Here is a 20275-nt window from a genome sequence, read left to right on the forward strand (position 1 = left end):
AGAAATGCAATTGGTAATTGCTTTTATTTTCCGGAGCGCCGGGAGAAAGCTCCTCTCACAATCGCGGTCGGCGCCGATATCCAATGGCCGCCTTCCGCTTCCTGTCCCCTGCTTCCTGTTCCGGTAGCAAGACACTAGAGCGCTACCACATATCTCCCCCCTTTATGCAATCAACAATTATTACAAAATATAGTCCTTACTTCCAGTTCATTTCATAGTCCTTGAACCTTTCAGGTACCTTCACCATCCTTCCGACTCTGGTTCTCACCACTTCACCATTACCTTCTCCTTCCGGTTCTTCTCTGCCTGAACTTTGTCCTACTTCATCTCTTGTTTTGTCCATCACTTCCTCATTGCCTTCTCTCTTGTCCACTCTCTGTGTTCTTGCTCTCGTCTCACCTTCTCCTTCTCTGTCTTCCACTTGCTGCACTCCTTCTCCTACATTCTCATTTCTCCGTCCGCTACCTTCTCTCTCTCCTTCTTCTCCTACTTGCTCTGTACTTTCTTCCACCTCATTCCCCCAGCTCAATATCTTGCTGCATTTGGCCATGCGGTCCTGTGACCACACCTTTCCGTCGCTGAGCAGGGCGGACCGGGCATATGGTTCCAACACTTGCAAAGGTGGTGAAAATTTACTTTCCCCTTTCTTCTTTAGGATGGCCAATTTCACTCTTACCCAGTCTCCCTTTTCTAATTCAACTCCTTGAACGTTGTGTTTCTTGTTGAAGTGCTTCGTATATACTTCTTGTGCTTTCTCCAGATTTCTTCTGACCACGGCCGGTGACCATTTGCTTTGCACAACTAATTTCCTCCATGCCGTGTTGTCCTTCGTGAAGGCTTCTCTACCTCTCAATACCTTAAAAGGGCTGTAGCCCGTGCTTCCTGGTGTGATGCGATAAGCCCAGATCATTTTTTCCACTTCCTTCTCCCAGTCCATTCCATCGTTGATGGCCGCCTGAATGGTGCCCATGATCACCCGGTTGAACCGTTCCACTTGACCGTTACCGGCAGGATGGTAGATGGGCGTGTGTTTAACCTCTATGCCGTTCCTTGTCGTGACGGCTATCCACTTCGCTGATGTGAACTGCGGTCCATTATCACACGTGATAATTTTAGGAATGCCTTCCCTGACGAATGTGGTATGTAAAAATCGTACCACCGCGTCAGTGTCCACACTTTCCATAATCTCTACCTCGGGCCATTTGGAATATTTATCAATGAGAACCACTATACTCTTCTGTGTCCCTTCTTTGTTGAGGACGGGTCCCATAATGTCCACAGAAACCATTTCCCAGGGCCCATCCGGCACCGGAAATTTTCCTAACGGTGGCCTTAACATGCTCTGAGATTTATCAGCCTTGGCGCATGACTCACATCGCCGCACATGTCGTTCTACCTGCGCGTCAATGGCTGTCCACCAGTACGCTTGTCTGGCACGGGCTTTGGTCTTGGTGATGCCCTGGTGTCCTTCATGCAGTAAGTTCATTAGGTGCTCCACTATGCTCTGCGGAGGAATCACCTTGTCGCCTCTGAGCAGGAATGTAGGGTTTTCCGCAAGCGATAGTTCATCCCTTACTTCCCAGTACCTTCTCAGTTCTTCCTTAAGGTGTCGTTTTTCTGGCCACCCATGGACCACGTATCCTTTGATGGCCTCTAGGTCGGCGTCTTCCTTGTATGCTTCTTCCCACTCTTGGGCACTGATCACTTCTTCTGTGTCCTGGATAGTGGCTACCACGTATCCGTCCCATCCTTGTTTCTCACTGCTATCCATGTCTTCCATCGCTGCTGCTCTGCTCAGGAAGTCCGCCACCTTGTTCTGCGGACCCGGGATGTGTTCCACCTCGTACACGAAATCCAGCAGTCTAAGGGTCATTTTGGCTATTCTAGGTGTTGCGTGAGCATGGCCGCTTGACGTCAGTACTCGGACCAAGGGCTTGTGGTCCGTCCTCACCAAGAACTTCGCTCCCCACAAGTACTGCCTGAATCTTTCCATCGCCCACACCACCGCCAGCATCTCCTTCTCTATGACGCTGTACTTCTCCTCGTTGGACGCGAGGGACCTTGAGGCGAAGCTGACCGTTGTATTTCTCCATTGTCCGCCTTCTGCATTAGGACTGCTCCTAAGCCCCGGTCACTGGCATCTGTGGTGAGGATAGACTCCGCTCCCGGGTCGAATCCTTTCAGGGGAATGGCGGTACTCAGTTCTTGTTTTAGGGCCTCAAACTCCGTCTGTTCTTCCTGGCTCCACACAAACTTGTTCTTCTCCTTCAGGAGTTGACGTAGTAGATGCGTTTTCGTAGCAAAGTGGGGAACAAATTTACTGTAGTACTCGGCCATCCCCAAAAATGACCGAACGTCTTCTTTCTTGCTGGGCGTGGGGGCATCTTGAATGGCCTTCATATTCGCTCTTTTTGGCTTGATCCCGTTTTCGCTTACTTCATGACCCAGGTACGTGACAGATTGCACCCCGAGCTTGCATTTTGTCCATTCTGCCGTTAGACCATTTTCCTGGAGAGTCTTCAGCACCTTGTGGAGCTTCTCATTGCGGTCCTGTTTGGTTCTCCCCATCACCAGGATGTCATCTTGGAAAAACTGCACATCCTCTACATCCTTCAGCAACTTGTGCATTAGCTTCTGGAAAACCGCCGCTGCGGATGCTAGTCCGAATGGCATTCTCACGAACTCGTAACAGCCGAAGGGCGTGATGAAAGACGTGAGATGGCAGCACGAAGAATGCAGTCGTACTTGGTGGTAAGCAGACGACAGATCCACGGTGGAGAACCATTTGATGTCCTTAGTCTTGGCTAGCATCTCATTGATACGGGGCAAGGGAAATTTGTTGTTACAATGTTTTTGTTCAGTTCCCTTAAGTCTACGCACAGCCTCACTTTACCATTTGGCTTCTGAGCTACAACCAGGGGTGAAAGCCATTCTGCACTTTCTATGGCTCGGATTACTCCTTCTCTTTCCAACCGGTCCAATTCTGTTTGTACTGCCTCTCTGCTGCGGAACGGGATGTTCCTTACTTTGTGTACCACTGGTTTGGCACCTTCTTTCAGCTTAATGAGGTGTCTGTATTTCGTCAATTCCCCTATTTGACCATTAAATACCTTGGGGTACGCTCTTCGCCATGACTCTACTTCGTCCGTCGCTTCCATGTCCATGAGCAATATCTTTTCAATGCCCCCTGGGTTGAGTTGTATCCCTAGTGCTCCTTGGTCTTTCCAGCTCAAAACTGAGGGGCCTTTCTCCGCTATGTACAACTTGCAGTTGGCGTGGCGCCCTCTGAACTCGAATAGGAGGGGGCAATACCCCAACATGGGAATTCTCTGTCCTGTGTATGTTATCGGCCTTAAATCCATAGGGTGCAGTGATTCCTTGATCTTTGGTGCAAACTTTTCTTCCCATACTTGTCGTTGTATGATGGAGATGGGTGCCCCACTGTCCGCTATCATTTCCAATGGTATCCCGCCGATGTGCATATTCAGTCTCGGTTTGTCCGTTCCCTCTCCTTCCATTTCTAACACTTGGACGTCAATATACAGGAACTCCACCTGGTCATCCGCGACTTCTTGGTCCTCTGCCTCCTCGCCTCGTTCTTGGTCTACATATCTAACCATTGCTCCTTTGTTTTTTCAGCGACACACCTTCTCGTAGTGACCGAACACACTGCAGTATGAACATTTTGCTCTGAATGCAGGGCACACCTTGTCATTTCCTAGATGCGAAGCGCTGCCGCATCTGTAACAGCTCGGTTTGCTACCTTTATTCGTCCTGTTGTCCCTTTGGGAGTAGTTGTTACTAGGTCTTCCTCTGTCTTGGTTCCTTTGCTGGTCTCTCTGTCTTGGCCGGTCATCCCTTGGCGGCGTCATAATCTTGCATACTGTTTGAGTCCCGCCTGCTTCTTTCTTGGCCGCTTGCGCACAACGTCTCGACAATTCTGCCTTCTTGACCATCGCCCATATTTCTTTGAGGGGAGCGTCTCCATTCACCCATAGTTTCTCCTGGATGTGGGAACTGGATGTGTGCATAATGATTTGGTCCCGGATTAGGTCGTCATGCAGCGTGCCAAACTTACATGTGAGGGCCAATTTCTGTAATGCGACGACATACTCATCCACCGTCTCCCCATTCTTTTGCTTTCTTTGAAAGAAATTGAATCTGTCTATCGCGACGCATACGACCGGCCTGTAGTGTGCGTCGAGGTCTGCGATGGCGTGACTGAAGACATCCGTGTCCGTGTCACCTCTCTCGGCTTTGACTATGGTATCGTACACTCTGATCCCTTCCGGGCCCAAGTTGTGCAACAGTATTTTTTCCGTCTCTTGCTCGAGAATGGCGTGTCTCCTTCTTCTTCCAGAGCTTCGAGATAGTTTAAGAAATACCTCTTCCAGTCTTCCCACTTCATATCCGGTTCTCCGCATTTGGTCAGGAATGGCACTAATTGGGTGAGAGAAGACGAGTGGACCGCCATCTTGGCTGCGCCTCTCCGGGCCGCTGGAACAGGGATCGGTCGGCCAGGCGGACTCCCAGGCGTGTGCTGTACGGTATTGTCACCTGTACCGTGATCGCTGTCGCTGTCACTTCCCTTGTCTCCCACAGCGGGGCTTGATGTACTCTGCAGGCTTCCCCTTCCGGTCGGGTTCGACGAGCTTAGGACCTCTCCGCCTAACCGCTGCTCCGCCAGGTTGCCGGACTCTTCGTCGCCCTGGTCATGAAGGGTATACACTACTGCGTGGAACTATGGTGTCCACGCCTCTCGGGTGCAATCCAGCTCTGTGGGTGGGTTCCCAATCCACTCCTCCGCATGAAGGCACTCTACTGCTTGCAGGTCGCCGCTCTGGATGGCCCTCCTGGCCTTATGGTTTTCTAAATTTATTTATTTTCTTTTTTTTCTTCAGTGAGGCCCCTTTGCTCCTCTGCCACGCTCCGGAAGAAATTATTTATTTATTTATTTATTTTTTCCGATTTCGGGACTCACGTGGCCGCTCCTGTCGTGTGCTGCGCGCGTGTGGTCTAATTCCTGACCCTCGTCGCCATTGTAATGTGTTGAATGAGCACACCGACTAGAAATGCAATTGGTAATTGTTTTTATTTTCCGGAGCGCCGGGAGAAAGCTCCTCTCACAATCGCGGTCGGCGCCGATATCCAATGGCCGCCTTCCGCTTCCTGTCCTCTGCTTCCTGTTCCGGTAGCAAGACACTAGAGCGCTACCACAGACACTAAGGCAGTGCTGTCTGCCCGATACGAGCCAAACTGCAGCACAATATTCATCGGACGGAAACCTGGGCTAAGCAACACGCCTTTCCCAGCAGGCACTGGGCTCAGGAGTACTAGCCAGCAGATGCAGGTGGCACGCTAGTGGGCAAAGGGCACGCAGAGACACCTGCAGTGACACCACTACTTTAAATACGGCTCTAAAGATTATGTACGACTGTAGCAACTCCATGTAAAGAAATATTGTTGCAGTCACACGCTCTGAAGGTGTGTTATCAGTGGAACTTTACACGAAGCCAATGGCGAAAAACACCCTTCTCCATTTTTCAAGCTTCCACCCCAAATCTCAAAGAGAAAATATACCCTTTAGTCAATTCCTCCGCTTGCGGAGGAATTGTTCTGACATCAAGGACTATCATAAACATGCAGAAGTTCTAAAAAAGAAATTCAGAGAGAGAGGGTACCCTAAGAAATTGCTGTCTCACTCAATGAAGAGAGCTAGGTTCTATGACCGTGAGGCCCTGATACAGAAAACCACCAAAGAGAAACAACCAGTAAAAAAGGTAGTGTTTGTGAGCAAATTCTGCAATATAAGTAACCAAATTAAGAATGTGGTGAATAAACACTGGCATATTTTAAATCACGAAGAGGAGAATGCCTTAGAAAAACCACTTTTTGCATTAAAAAAAACAAGAACTTACGAGATCTGCTAGTGCATACTTACAGAGAGGAAGTGGTTGAGACTCAGAGAACCCTGGATAACACTAAAGTGGTGGGCACAACGAAATGTGGCATGTGTAACATCTGTGAACAGTGTATTGTGGCAGCTGAAATTACGTGTAATGACAAAACTGTTAAATGTAAAACTCATAACAATTGCAGAAGTAAAAGTGTGATTTACTTGCTGGAGTGTCCTTGCGGGCTCTACTACGTTGGTGAAACGGGTAGAGAGGTAAGGACGAGGCTCCAGGAACATAGATCCGCGATAAAAACAAAAAAGATCACTGCCCCTATTGTTTCTCACTTTCTGGAAAAACAACATGGAGAAAATGAATTCAGATGGTTCATACTGGAGAGAGTGAAGGTAGGGAAAAGAGGTGGGAACCTGGTTAATGCCCGTAAAAATAGAGAACAGTGGTACATATCGTATTTAAACACAGTCAGACAAGGACTGAATTCCCGTGAGGAATGGGAGTGTATTATTGCTGGTAAAAAGGCAGTTTGCCTTGTATTTACCTACTTTTGTCTGTAGCAATTTACTGTATTACCAAACTGTTAAATCCATGCGGATTTACTTACTATATAGAGCTGACCGCTAAATGGACCCTCTCTTGTCAGTAGAAATCTATTGTACCATTTAAAAGTAGAAATGATGGGGTTTTACCTATAACGTAGGACTGTAAGCAATAAGGCTAAGTTTTGGCGAGTTTATGTCTCTCAAATGCTGTTGTATCATGGTTATGATGAGAGACATGATCACTCCAACACGGACTCGCAACATTGCCATAAATGCGCTGTGGTGGACATTTTTCTAAGTTTGGAGATTTAGCAAATTTCAAAATAAATAGGGATAGTTTCGGCACCCTTAATATTTAATATTGGCGATTTTCCATTGGATTAGTCGTTACATAATTATTTGTGCCTTTGTGTAGAAATTCGATCTTTCTACGCATAGCCGGTTTAACAGTGTGAGGCGGACTTATTTCTATGTCCATGCTGAATGTAGTTCGGTGAGGAATGTAGGACTACTAGTGGTCCTTCCTCTTATCTTTAACAAAGTGCTTCCGGGGATAGTGTCAGAGTGAACACCACACCCCCCTTTTGGAATTGGCGCGCTTTCAGGCATTTAAATCAAACAGCCTGTAGGCAATAGGTTTGTAGCCGGATACGAGTGGAGGAACTCGCGGGACGACAGCAGCTCCTGTAATTACGGTATGTCAATGTCCGGTGGGGTACAGGGATACTAGCCCCGGGTGGCGCACACGGTTTATTAAATGTAGCCCCTTATCTTTCCCTATAGAGGCTCTCAGAGGAATTATCATTACCCTACAAGAGCCAGAATACGCCGGTGTGCAGTGACGATATTTACGCGCTGTTTAGCAAAGATACATGTAAGTGATCTCTGACATTAGGGAGGTTCTGGGTTAATGCGTGTATCCCTTATTAAAATTTTTCTAAATAGGTTTAAAATTTTCTAAATAGGTTTAACTTTCGTCTTTCAGCAATACAACCGTGTTGGAGCCCAATGAATTATGTCAAACTAGCTGAGATCCAACATAAGTACCGCGAGTACTCTGGATTTTAATACGTTTGATGTAAGTATCTGTAATGGAGAATAGTTGTCAATATGACATTTAAAATATCTCAGATTGACCTTACATTGAGTCTCTCATGTTATTCCACAGAGAGATAATCCGCCGAATCATTATCTGTTTTAAATCCGAAGGCGGTTCCAAATCTTTGATCTTGAATGTAAGTTCGCTTGCGCAATCCAATTTTGAATAGTAACGCTAAGGGGTTGGGTCACTATGTATGTGCGCTATTGGGCATTTGAGAGTTAGGTAGTTAGATGCAATGATCCACACTGTGGTGTTTCTTTCTCTTTCTCTCTGCAGTTGCGGAGTTATATTTCTCTGCCGCCCTACGAATAGAGGGCATACCGTCCGTGCTAAGAGCTATTGTCTGCCTCACGTGGGTGACGGGCTTAATATGCAAGGTGGGTGTACGGGTATTCTCGTTAGCCTCTTGGTGAGAGAGGGGGGATTGCCCCTGGTCTGTAACCAGTGTATAGGATGTGGTTTTTATACCACCAGGTATCCTTCAGGATGAACCATGCTGAATAATAAAAAATAAAAAATGAAATGCTATATTTAGATTGCATTCAACCCAGGTTCATGTTCTACTGGAGTGACAGTCAAAAATATTATGTTGTCTATATGTGGATGTATACATCCAAGTAGAAAATTTGGTTGTAATTTTTGTGTGTAAAAAACTGATCTGTGTGACAATTTGTGTTAAAAAGCTGTGGACAGGCTACGTTAGTTTGAGCAATAGCTGGGTTTATTTAAGTGATACTGGGGTTTGATTTAATGTACAGGATAGTTTTAATGATGCCATGGTGAAAGTACTAAGACATATTTTATGTGATTGCAGATTGCTTGGGAATATAGACTATATTTCCTGATGAAGACGGCGATAGGTTAAATGTCCGTCGAAACGCGTTGAATTGAAGGGAATAATACTATCAACATTTGATTTAGGATTTTTGTGTATTTCCTGTTGTTAGGTGTATGAATTTGATCAGAAGTATTTATGGTTTGATTCATCCCCTTGTTATATTCTCTGTGTTCCCAAATTTATTGTGATTTTATGTAACTTTTATTAATTGTATGTATGAATAAACTGTGCTTATTTTGAAATCACTGTTATCTCATGTTTTTAAACCTTATGCATTGCTCTTAGTTTCCTAGTCTCCAGAGTTATAATTGTGTTTATGTTTAGAATATTTGTTATCCCTCTATGTCACTGAGAAGTTGATGTTCGTTAAATTGATTTACCCAAAGGGAATTTTATTTTGACATAAAGCACACTCACAAATAATACATATCCTGATACATATTCATTACTGTGGTAAGACATGAAGAACACACACAGAACCACACAGCATTTCGCCTGCCAAGGAACAGATGTGGACAAGAGCTATGTTTTCTGCTTTGGTGATGTCACTGGTGATATTTGATTTCACCAGTTATGTCATCAGTGTTAGTTGAGTCGTCACCTGGACTAAAAGAACAACGCTTGTTGCAACCACTTTTTACCACAGAGACGAACTGCAGTTAGAAAACTGCAATACCACTTCCAAAATGCAGGACGTCTCACAATCGATGTATTTCCATTGGAAGCAAAGAGATGTCAATAAAGGAATGTTCATGGCTGTAGTGATGTCATCAAGGATTTTAGTGGGGCTGAGATTTATGTCACCAGTGATGTCATTCATGATGTCATTTGTGTCATCGTCTGCACTTTCACAAGCAGTATCTTGCATGGAAGTAATGGATGGGTTATTCAACAAAACTGTCAAATTTCAGTGGTTTTTAGGTTTTAGATAATAACCATAATGTCCCGTCAACTAAGCTGTTTAAAGGAATTTAAATGTTTTTGTATTATTGTTCTGTGTATACTTGCAGAAGCAAACCACCATGTTCCCCAACATACATTGGGGCATATTTACTAGAAACTGGCAGAGTGCGGTGTAATACCAAAAGATGTAACGCTGCGCTTTGTCAGTTTCAAAACGCAGCGATGCGCCATATTTACATAAATGCAGTGCACCCATGCGTTTCCCCTAGCGCTCGCACTAAAAAAGTTCCTTAGCGCCAGTGAAGGCACCCTTGTGCCATGTTGCAAGGGTGCCTGTGCTGCAGGGGTGATTGTTTCTGTGCAGGAAGGGGCACCTTCCTGCACAGAAACAATCTTTACAGGGGATTTGCTGTGTCTATGTTTGATGCAGAATGCAGCACGCGTGGAAAGAGCAAAATACGAGGAAAATTGAAAAATTTCCCCTAGTGTCGCCTGATTAAAATGGTATTCTCTGGCGATATTTTTGGCGCTGCCCCATACCTTGTAAATATGGGGAGGCATAAAAAATCAATGGGTGTTGCTACGTGATTCGGGGCAATATTTACAAGGCGGCGTTAAGCGACGTTAAGTGGCCTAACGCCACCTTGCTAAGTAAGACGAAGGACTAAACGCCACCAGAACGTCGGAAAAAGTGACGATCTGGTGGCGTTAACTACTTGTAAATATGCCCCTCTGTTTTTCAGTGCATTATTTGGATTTTGTTTTGGTATATATGAACAAGTGCCTGGAATGTACCTCTATGTCCTCCTTCAGTGCCTGCTGAGCAAAAATCCGATCATGTAAGGAGACTCTGGTGCAGGGTATGGTATGGTATAGTCTCTGACAGTACTCCAGCTCCCTATGAGCAAGGCACAGTTCAAAGGTAAGCTCAGTCTTTTTCTGTGCCTGGTGATGACATCACATGTGAGACCATGAACAGTGTGCTGGGAGAGAGGTATGACTGCACGTGTCTCCATAACAAGCAGGACCACCACTGTTTATGTTTTGGATTGTAACTGCAATTTGTTTTCGCTGAAGTTATTTAGGATATGATGTAAATAAGAAATAAACGTTCCCTTTAACAAAGGTGTTTTTTTACTAATTACAATAGGATTGGCTATGAAATGTTTTGGCCAAAATATCTACAGGAGATGGCCTGAAGCCTGACGACCTTAAATGTGCTGCCTCACATGGCTTTTGCCCATGTCATTAGCCCAGTCCTCCTCCACCCAGCAGTCCCTTTACATACATTCGACCATGCCTTTCAGCTTGTGCAAGGCACTCAGTTTCCTTACACCACAGCTTGTTGGGCATAGCCATTGGCCACGCCACGTGGGTTATACTCACAGGGAGTGCATTTCCGCCTTACCCTGCAGCCAGTCTCCTTGCCCCCCAGCATCGTCCAGACTCTATTCACATGCCGTGGCATTGTGCCCTGTTCCCCTTCTTCACAGAGCCATCACGTGACATGCTCTTTGGCTGTATGCAGCCGGCATTGCCCCAGGAAAATGGTCATCATCCACACCCTGCATCACTATCCTTGCCCCTGCAGTCTTCCTTTCATCGTGCACAAGATATTTTTGGTGAAAGATGTGTCCTTTGGCCACACCTTGCACCCAATGTTCCTACCGTAGGAGCCGGCAGGGCATAGCTTTTGGCCATATCAGATTGGCTCTGAGCACAAGGAGGTCTTCTACAAAGCCTGACGGCCTCACCCGGTGCTATAAATCCCAATGTCTGCTTGGTCTTCAGCCAGGCCTCGCGGGATCTGCCTGCAGTGTCTAGATCTGTTCCCAGAACTTCACATGGGTGCATGAAGGTACTTTCGGCCATTCTCCCCACCTTGTTGTTCTGGTCCCAGAGTCCACAAGCCATGCATTATCACCAGATCTAGTCATCTGTTAATATTATAGAAAAGCAGTTATAAATTAATTCATTGGTGAAGTGATGCAAGCTGTTACTAGATGTCCCTGTAAAGTCAACGGAAGGCTGCCAGCTCCACGGGGACATTTTGTACTTTAATGGCCCGTGTTGGAGAAGCCAGCAGCAGAACCTGCATTAGCACAAGCTTTCACTAGATGCTGGGCTGCTCCTCTTGAATCAACAAGGGTGCAGCAAGAGAGCCCATTAATAGATGCTCAACAGGGACATCTAGCAGCTGCCTGTACTTCACTGGCTTATTAACACACCTACAGTTTTTAAACTTCCATGACATTTGAGGTTGATAAAATGTGCCCCATTGATCTGAGTACTAATTAACATCTCTTATTAAGTGTGGAAAGCAGTTGTGTTTGTATGTTGTGCTATAGTAATGGTAAGTGTACTCTACCCTCACAGGGCCATGGAGAGAACCGACTTCAAGGAGATAGATAGACAGGAGGAAAACAATTTTAATAGACACCTCACTGCTTCTAAGTCAATAAAAAAGTAGTGCGAATCTAGTAGTTTGATAAATAGCTACTAGTATCTTCTTAACTGGTCGACATGTTTCTGCAGATTTAAGGACCCCAGTGGTGTCCACTGCTTTCTTCAGGACCTATAACGCTACTGCTTAGAAAACAAAAGTGTGAAATATAAAGTGAAAAGATTAATATCACCTGTTTTTTTTTTAATTAGTCATTCTCCCAGCGATTTATATAGGAGAGAAAAGCTCCACCTCACCTGGCTACGGCTCAGGTAATTGAAGCACCGCTCTGGCCGTCGGTACTCCAGGCGTCCCTCCGGGCCGATCGGGGAGGTCCTGTCTATCTAATTTTAAACAGCACTCTGTCACCTTTTTTACCCCACACTTTTCACTTGCACTGCTTAACAGTAGTCTCCTGTCGCCCATAGTTTGAATATACATCACTGGGTCTAGCTCCAGTCTAACTCTCTAATGACTGGTGTAGATCACCTTCCTTCGTGGTATGAAGGCACCCATATGATGAAAAGGGCGGTACAGGTCGAATACTGATGGGTATTTTCTTCAAAACATGAATGAAGTACCATCCCGATCTGAGTAATGTTAGTTTTCTAACATAGTTGATTTACATAGCCTATCAGTTGCATAGTTAGTCAATTCCGGTTTTTGACCCACCACTATTCGTTGATGTTGGCGGTCACCACCTATTTAAAAGGAGCCTCATACTGGAATAAAATAATGTGTGCCTGACTTATAACAATTCGAATGATAGGCTGGCCTAGTTTTCTCAAACTGTATCTAATGTCTATAGAACGTGCGATCGGATCGAAATACGGTGGACTGTATATCTTAATGTTTTTAAGGTATTTATTTATGTGGCTTTTATGTTTCTATCTTTTATGATTATGATGCATAATTGAATAAAGATTTATATTGATTGATTGATACATAGCGTTATTAAATCTTGCAAAGGGACGAATGGGGCATATTACCAAGCTATAGCGATAATTATCGCTAAGCTTGGTTAGCGGGTATTAAAATATCGCCGCGCTCCGACGATTTTTACCACTGAGATACCTTGATATTATGAAGGTTTCTCTCAAAAGCGGTAAAAATCGTGGGAAATGCATGAATATCGCTGTAAAATCAGCGATATTCATGCATTATCGTGACAATGCTCTTAGCCATGTTATCCACCTTCCATTGGATAACATGGCTAAGAACTGCTCTGGGCAGGCGTTAGCTTTTGGAGATAATCGCGCTTAGCGCGATTATTTCCAAAAGTTGGTAATAGGTGATAGCGATGTTAGCGACTGTTTCCAGTCGCTAACATCTTGGCACGCCCACTTTGCATGTCATTAGCAATAATTATCGCTGACATGATAGTGGGCCCCTAAATGCCCGCTATCGCCTATTAGCTGTCGCTAACTGGTGTTAGCGACAGCTAGGTAATAGGGCGATAAAATTATCGCCCCTTTAGCGGGAAAAATTCCCGCTAAAGCGGCGATAAGGCCCTTGGTAATATGCCCCGAAGTTCTCAAGGCTGGGGCAGGAGCGTCTCTGAAACGAGGATCAATAATAAGTGCTATGACGAAGTAAAGGGACAAGGGGTAATGCAGATTAGGAAGTGCCTTCCAGCAGCAAACACAAAAGGAGGAAGCACGAATTTCGTTGCTTTAAGATGAATAATATAATGTGGGTTGATTAATGAAGGGGAGATGGTGTGCCTTAACGGCTAGATCGGCCGACTTTGAAGCTGGGGAACCAAGTTCAAGTGGTGGGTGCCTCAAACATCCTGTGATTCTGGGAAAATAACTTAATACCTAGAAATGAATGTGTCCGTCTGCAATGCAACCGGTGCTCATGTAAAGCGCTCCGATACCTTCGGGTCGAGTTCGAGCTCTCTAAAAAGTAAACTCCAAAAAACCTGCATTGAATGGATAGATACGACTACTATCGAACTACATGCGTTTCTCATCCTTCAATAGGCTGTAGTCCAACTTTCTGAAATAAAACAAGGCTTAAGATACATCTTTTTTTTAATTTGTCGAGATAAACATATTTGAGCTACTTAATGAAATTCAGAGTAGGCTTTAGTGTGCAGTACAAGCTTTTTCGATGTAAACTTTCATCTCTGGTCTTTCTCAAGAAGCAGACTGACTACTGCACAGCACCCCTCTATGAACAGCAGAGGGCACTCTCGCCTAAGATCTCAATTCACTGACTCCATACACTATGTAGACCAGCAGGGAAGCTTTGTCCTGGATCCGTGCACGTGGATGGAGCCACGTTGAGAACCAGTGATGATGGAGCAGCAGGCAGTGTAGGACAACAAGGAGGATATGAGCACAGATCACTGGAACCCAACTGAGAAACAACAGGGAGGGAGAGGAACGTATCTAAAGGCAGCATTGAGTCGTGCCTAGGCAAGCCGAAGCCAAGTTATTATCCCCAGGCTATTTCATAGGTCTGTGACATGCGGCGATCCACACATTGCTAAAGAAAAATCCACATAAACAGAACATTTATCCGCGCTCCTAGGCTCTGAGAAAAACAAAGAACGTGCTTGCCTCTTGATTCAGCCTCGCGATGCTTTTCCTGGTCTCTGCATTTTCACCTGCGGAACAAAAAGAGAGAGGGTCTCAGTGCCTCGGTGCAATGACTGCGGAAACACCTGAACTTTTGTTATGACATGTTACAGAGATTCTTTTCTATATTAACTGTAGCTATAATAATTCAGAGCGTTGCATCTTTGTGCTGTTGCAGAGTGTGTACCTTCACTTCCTGGTCTTAAGGATCCTGTCATAGGCCAGTGATTGTTTGTGTTAGATCTTCAGTCGTGTGGTTTGGTTAATATGAGCATAGATTTGGATGTATGTGTTCTATAATGGTTGATGTTGGCTGTGTGTGGCCAGAAGTATTTACCATTTCGGGCGCGTGCGATCTGGGCGGAGTGCTCAGTCACTCCCTGGCTAGCCATTATGCGTCTGATGTAAGTAACTGAGGAGGTGACGCCTTGCTGGGATCCACAGTATCCATTTACAGAGAAGAGGAGTTGGGGACGGGGGCGGGGGGGGGGGGGGGGGGGGTGTTTCGATGTTGGAGTGACGTGCTATTTGAGTTGTTGAGTGGGGTGTTGTATAGTACACAACTATATGACATACACACCATTGATATACTATCAACCCATAACAAAAGTATTGTTATAATATGAATATATGTAAATTAATTTTTAGGAACTTTTAAATATATGCACAAATAAATACATGAAGGGTGTGAGTGAGCTCAAAAGCAGAACAAGCATTGGCAACACCAAAAGGTCTTGTGTTGGTCATCAGCCTTCCGGCAATTTTTGTTTACTCTTGTCATGGTTTTTGCAAAACTCTATAGTTTGGAAATACTCAGGCCCTCACCAATCTATGTGTTCATCTTTGTAGAAACCTGGCCATTAGGAAGTACCCAGAGGTGTTCAGAATATACAAACCTACACAAACCAGATTGTGGTATTTTGCCTGGATCTTAATGTTGCCTGGATCTAAATGGCAATGTGGATAAGACATGTGAAGCATGTTTAAACTAGCTTCTATTTTTGTTTTGATTATGGGCCCTGCTTTTGTTATGCTGCTGTCTTGCTGTACTGCTGACAGTTTCTTGCTAGAGCTTTTTGTAGTGGAGTTATCATTGAGGGCGTTCTCGCATTTGGATGGGGGCGTAGTGCCAGACAAATGGGGGAACCACTTTGCTTCTACGCCCATGCTGCATTATGAATGTTACAGAAAAGGGGGTGGTGATGAACAGAGTGTCTGAATTAAGCAGACCACTCTTACCCAGTCCAAAGATCAGGGCTTGATCCATCACCGTTATTTATCTCACTGCCCCATCCCAGCTCAGAACCTGGCTATATGCAAATTAGTCTGTCCCTGGCCCAGTGCATCATGGGAACAGGACAGACCAAACTACCAAGCCAATTCTTCACCAGAAAGGAGACAAGCTACCGGGGACCGGTTTCTGGCATTTCAGCCTCTTCGGCCCGGCTTGCCTGAATCCTGATGGAGCAGTGAGAAAGGGACTCATGTCTGAGTATACCCTGCCACACCTATAGTGGCCAAAAACGATACAGAAAAGGGGGTGGTGATGAACAGAGTGTCTGAATTAAGCAGACCACTCTTACCCAGTCCAAAGATCAGGGCTTGATCCATCACCGTTATTTATCTCACTGCCCCATCCCAGCTCAGAACCTGGCTATATGCAAATTAGTCTGTCCCTGGCCCAGTGCATCATGGGAACAGGGCAGACCAAACTACCAAGCCAATTCTTCACCAGAAAGGAGACAAGCTACCGGGGACCGGTTTCTGGCATTTCAGCCTCTTCGGCCCGGCTTGCCTGAATCCTGATGGAGCAGTGAGAGAGGGACTCATGTCTGAGTATACCCTGCCACACCTATAGTGGCCAAAAACGATACAGAAAAGGGGGTGGTGATGAACAGAGTGTCTGAATTAAGCAGACCACTCTTACCCAGTCCAAAGATCAGGGCTTGATCCATCACCGTTATTTATCTCACTGCCCCATCCCAGCTCAGAACCTGGCTATATGCAAATTAGTCTGTCCCTGGCCCAGTGCATCATGGGAACAGGGCAGACCAAACTACCAAGCCAATTCTTCACCAGAAAGGAGACAAGCTACCGGGGACCGGTTTCTGGCATTTCAGCCTCTTCGGCCCGGCTTGCCTGAATCCTGATGGAGCAGTGAGAAAGGGACTCATGTCTGAGTATACCCTGCGACACCTATAGTGTCCAAAAACGATACAGAAAAGGGGGTGGTGATGAACAGAGTGTCTGAATTAAGCAGACCACTCTTACCCAGTCCAAAGATCAGGGCTTGATCCATCACCGTTATTTATCTCACTGCCCCATCCCAGCTCAGAACCTGGCTATATGCAAATTAGTCTGTCCCTGGCCCAGTGCATCATGGGAACAGGGCAGACCAAACTACCAAGCCAATTCTTCACCAGAAAGGAGACAAGCTACCGGGGACCGGTTTCTGGCATTTCAGCCTCTTCGGCCCGGCTTGCCTGAATCCTGATGGAGCAGTGAGAAAGGGACTCATGTCTGAGTATACCCTGCCACACCTATAGTGGCCAAAAACGATACAGAAAAGGGGGTGGTGATGAACAGAGTGTCTGAATTAAGCAGACCACTCTTACCCAGTCCAAAGATCAGGGCTTGATCCATCACCGTTATTTATCTCACTGCCCCATCCCAGCTCAGAACCTGGCTATATGCAAATTAGTCTGTCCCTGGCCCAGTGCATCATGGGAACAGGGCAGACCAAACTACCAAGCCAATTCTTCACCAGAAAGGAGACAAGCTACCGGGGACCGGTTTCTGGCATTTCAGCCTCTTCGGCCCGGCTTGCCTGAATCCTGATGGAGCAGTGAGAAAGGGACTCATGTCTGAGTATACCCTGCCACACCTATAGTGGCCAAAAACGATACAGAAAAGGGGGTGGTGATGAACAGAGTGTCTGAATTAAGCAGACCACTCTTACCCAGTCCAAAGATCAGGGCTTGATCCATCACCGTTATTTATCTCACTGCCCCATCCCAGCTCAGAACCTGGCTATATGCAAATTAGTCTGTCCCTGGCCCAGTGCATCATGGGAACAGGGCAGACCAAACTACCAAGCCAATTCTTCACCAGAAAGGAGACAAGCTACCGGGGACCGGTTTCTGGCATTTCAGCCTCTTCGGCCCGGCTTGCCTGAATCCTGATGGAGCAGTGAGAAAGGGACTCATGTCTGAGTATACCCTGCCACACCTATAGTGGCCAAAAACGATACAGAAAAGGGGGTGGTGATGAACAGAGTGTCTGAATTAAGCAGACCACTCTTACCCAGTCCAAAGATCAGGGCTTGATCCATCACCGTTATTTATCTCACTGCCCCATCCCAGCTCAGAACCTGGCTATATGCAAATTAGTCTGTCCCTGGCCCAGTGCATCATGGGAACAGGGCAGACCAAACTACCAAGCCAATTCTTCACCAGAAAGGAGACAAGCTACCGGGGACCGGTTTCTGGCATTTCAGCCTCTTCGGCCCGGCTTGCCTGAATCCTGATGGAGCAGTGAGAAAGGGACTCATGTCTGAGTATACCCTGCCACACCTATAGTGGCCAAAAACGATACAGAAAAGGGGGTGGTGATGAACAGAGTGTCTGAATTAAGCAGACCACTCTTACCCAGTCCAAAGATCAGGGCTTGATCCATCACCGTTATTTATCTCACTGCCCCATCCCAGCTCAGAACCTGGCTATATGCAAATTAGTCTGTCCCTGGCCCAGTGCATCATGGGAACAGGGCAGACCAAACTACCAAGCCAATTCTTCACCAGAAAGGAGACAAGCTACCGGGGACCGGTTTCTGGCATTTCAGCCTCTTCGGCCCGGCTTGCCTGAATCCTGATGGAGCAGTGAGAAAGGGACTCATGTCTGAGTATACCCTGCCACACCTATAGTGGCCAAAAACGATACAGAAAAGGGGGTGGTGATGAACAGAGTGTCTGAATTAAGCAGACCACTCTTACCCAGTCCAAAGATCAGGGCTTGATCCATCACCGTTATTTATCTCACTGCCCCATCCCAGCTCAGAACCTGGCTATATGCAAATTAGTCTGTCCCTGGCCCAGTGCATCATGGGAACAGGGCAGACCAAACTACCAAGCCAATTCTTCACCAGAAAGGAGACAAGCTACCGGGGACCGGTTTCTGGCATTTCAGCCTCTTCGGCCCGGCTTGCCTGAATCCTGATGGAGCAGTGAGAAAGGGACTCATGTCTGAGTATACCCTGCCACACCTATAGTGGCCAAAAACGATACAGAAAAGGGGGTGGTGATGAACAGAGTGTCTGAATTAAGCAGACCACTCTTACCCAGTCCAAAGATCAGGGCTTGATCCATCACCGTTATTTATCTCACTGCCCCATCCCAGCTCAGAACCTGGCTCTGTTCCCATGATGCACTGGGCCAGGGACAGGCTAATTTGCATACAGCCAGGTTCTGAAACTGGGATGGTGCAATGAGCTAAAAAACGGTGTTGGGTCTAGCCCTGATCTCTTGACTGGGTGAGAGTATTCTGCTTAATTCAGAGACTCTGTCCATCACCACCCCTTGTTGTAAATATTTTTGTCCACCCTAAGCGTGGAAGGGTATACTCAGATGTGAGTCCCTTGCTCATTGCACCATCAGGATTCAAGCAAGCCGGGCCGAAGACGGCTGAAATGCCAGAAACCGGTCCCCGGAAGCTTGTTTCCTTCCCAGTGTAAGAATTGGCTTTTGTAGTCTGGTCTGCTCTGTTCCCATGATGCACTGGGCCAGGGACAGGCTAATTTGCATACAGCCAGGTTCTGAAACTGGGATGGTGCAATGAGCTAAAAAACGGTGTTGGATCTAGCCCTGATCTCTTGACTGGGTGAGAGTATTCTGCTTAATTCAGAGACTCTGTCCATCACCACCCCTTGTTGTAAATATTTTTGTCCACCCTAAGCGTGGAAGGGTATACTCAGATGTGAGTCCCTTGCTCATTGCACCATCAGGATTCAAGCAAGCCGGGCCGAAGACGGCTGAAATGCCAGAAACCGGTCCCCGGAAGCTTGTTTCCTTCCCAGTGTAAGAATTGGCTTTTGTAGTCTGGTCTGCTCTGTTCCCATGATGCACTGGGCCAGGGACAGGCTAATTTGCATACAGCCAGGTTCTGAAACTGGGATGGTGCAATGAGCTAAAAAACGGTGTTGGATCTAGCCCTGATCTCTTGACTGGGTGAGAGTATTCTGCTTAATTCAGAGACTCTGTCCATCACCACCCCTTGTTGTAAATATTTTTGTCCACCCTAAGCGTGGAAGGGTATACTCAGATGTGAGTCCCTTGCTCATTGCACCATCAGGATTCAAGCAAGCCGGGCCGAAGACGGCTGAAATGCCAGAAACCGGTCCCCGGAAGCTTGTTTCCTTCCCAGTGTAAGAATTGGCTTTTGTAGTCTGGTCTGCTCTGTTCCCATGATGCACTGGGCCAGGGACAGGCTAATTTGCATACAGCCAGGTTCTGAAACTGGGATGGTGCAATGAGCTAAAAAACGGTGTTGGATCTAGCCCTGATCTCTTGACTGGGTGAGAGTATTCTGCTTAATTCAGAGACTCTGTCCATCACCACCCCTTGTTGTAAATAGCATTATGAATGTAGCAAAACCAAAGGGGATGATGGACGGAGTGTTGAACATTGAAAGCACTCACCCCCAGTCAACTGACCTGGGTTTAATCATCATCATTCTTTATCTCACTCCGCCACCCCAGTTCAGACATGGCCATATGAAAATCAGTCTGACCCTGTGCCTCATGGGAACAGTCCAGCCCAAACTGCCAAGCCATGTCTTCCCTGAACCGGAAACAAGCATCCTGGGACTGGTTTCTGGCTAATCAGACATTATCAGCCAGGCTAGCTTGAATCCAGTGGCAAAGTTAGCAAGGGACCCACGTCTGGGCACAACATTGC

At 46.3% G+C, this 20275-nt stretch overlaps 1 protein-coding gene across 1 annotated transcript in view; it reads right to left on the reverse strand.

The window, feature by feature from the left end:
• Positions 1-20275, reverse strand: part of LOC144822714 (voltage-gated delayed rectifier potassium channel KCNH8-like) — a 1606123-nt gene that overhangs the window by 22484 nt on the left and 1563364 nt on the right. The window contains exon 14 of the mRNA XM_078680531.1: positions 14308-14354. Coding sequence (XP_078536657.1) covers positions 14308-14354 — 47 coding nt within the window. The remainder of the gene's footprint in view (positions 1-14307; positions 14355-20275) is intronic.

Source organism: Lissotriton helveticus, chromosome 3_1 (assembly GCF_964261635.1).
Source record: "Lissotriton helveticus chromosome 3_1, aLisHel1.1, whole genome shotgun sequence".
Classification (NCBI taxonomy): Eukaryota; Metazoa; Chordata; class Amphibia; order Caudata; family Salamandridae; genus Lissotriton; species Lissotriton helveticus.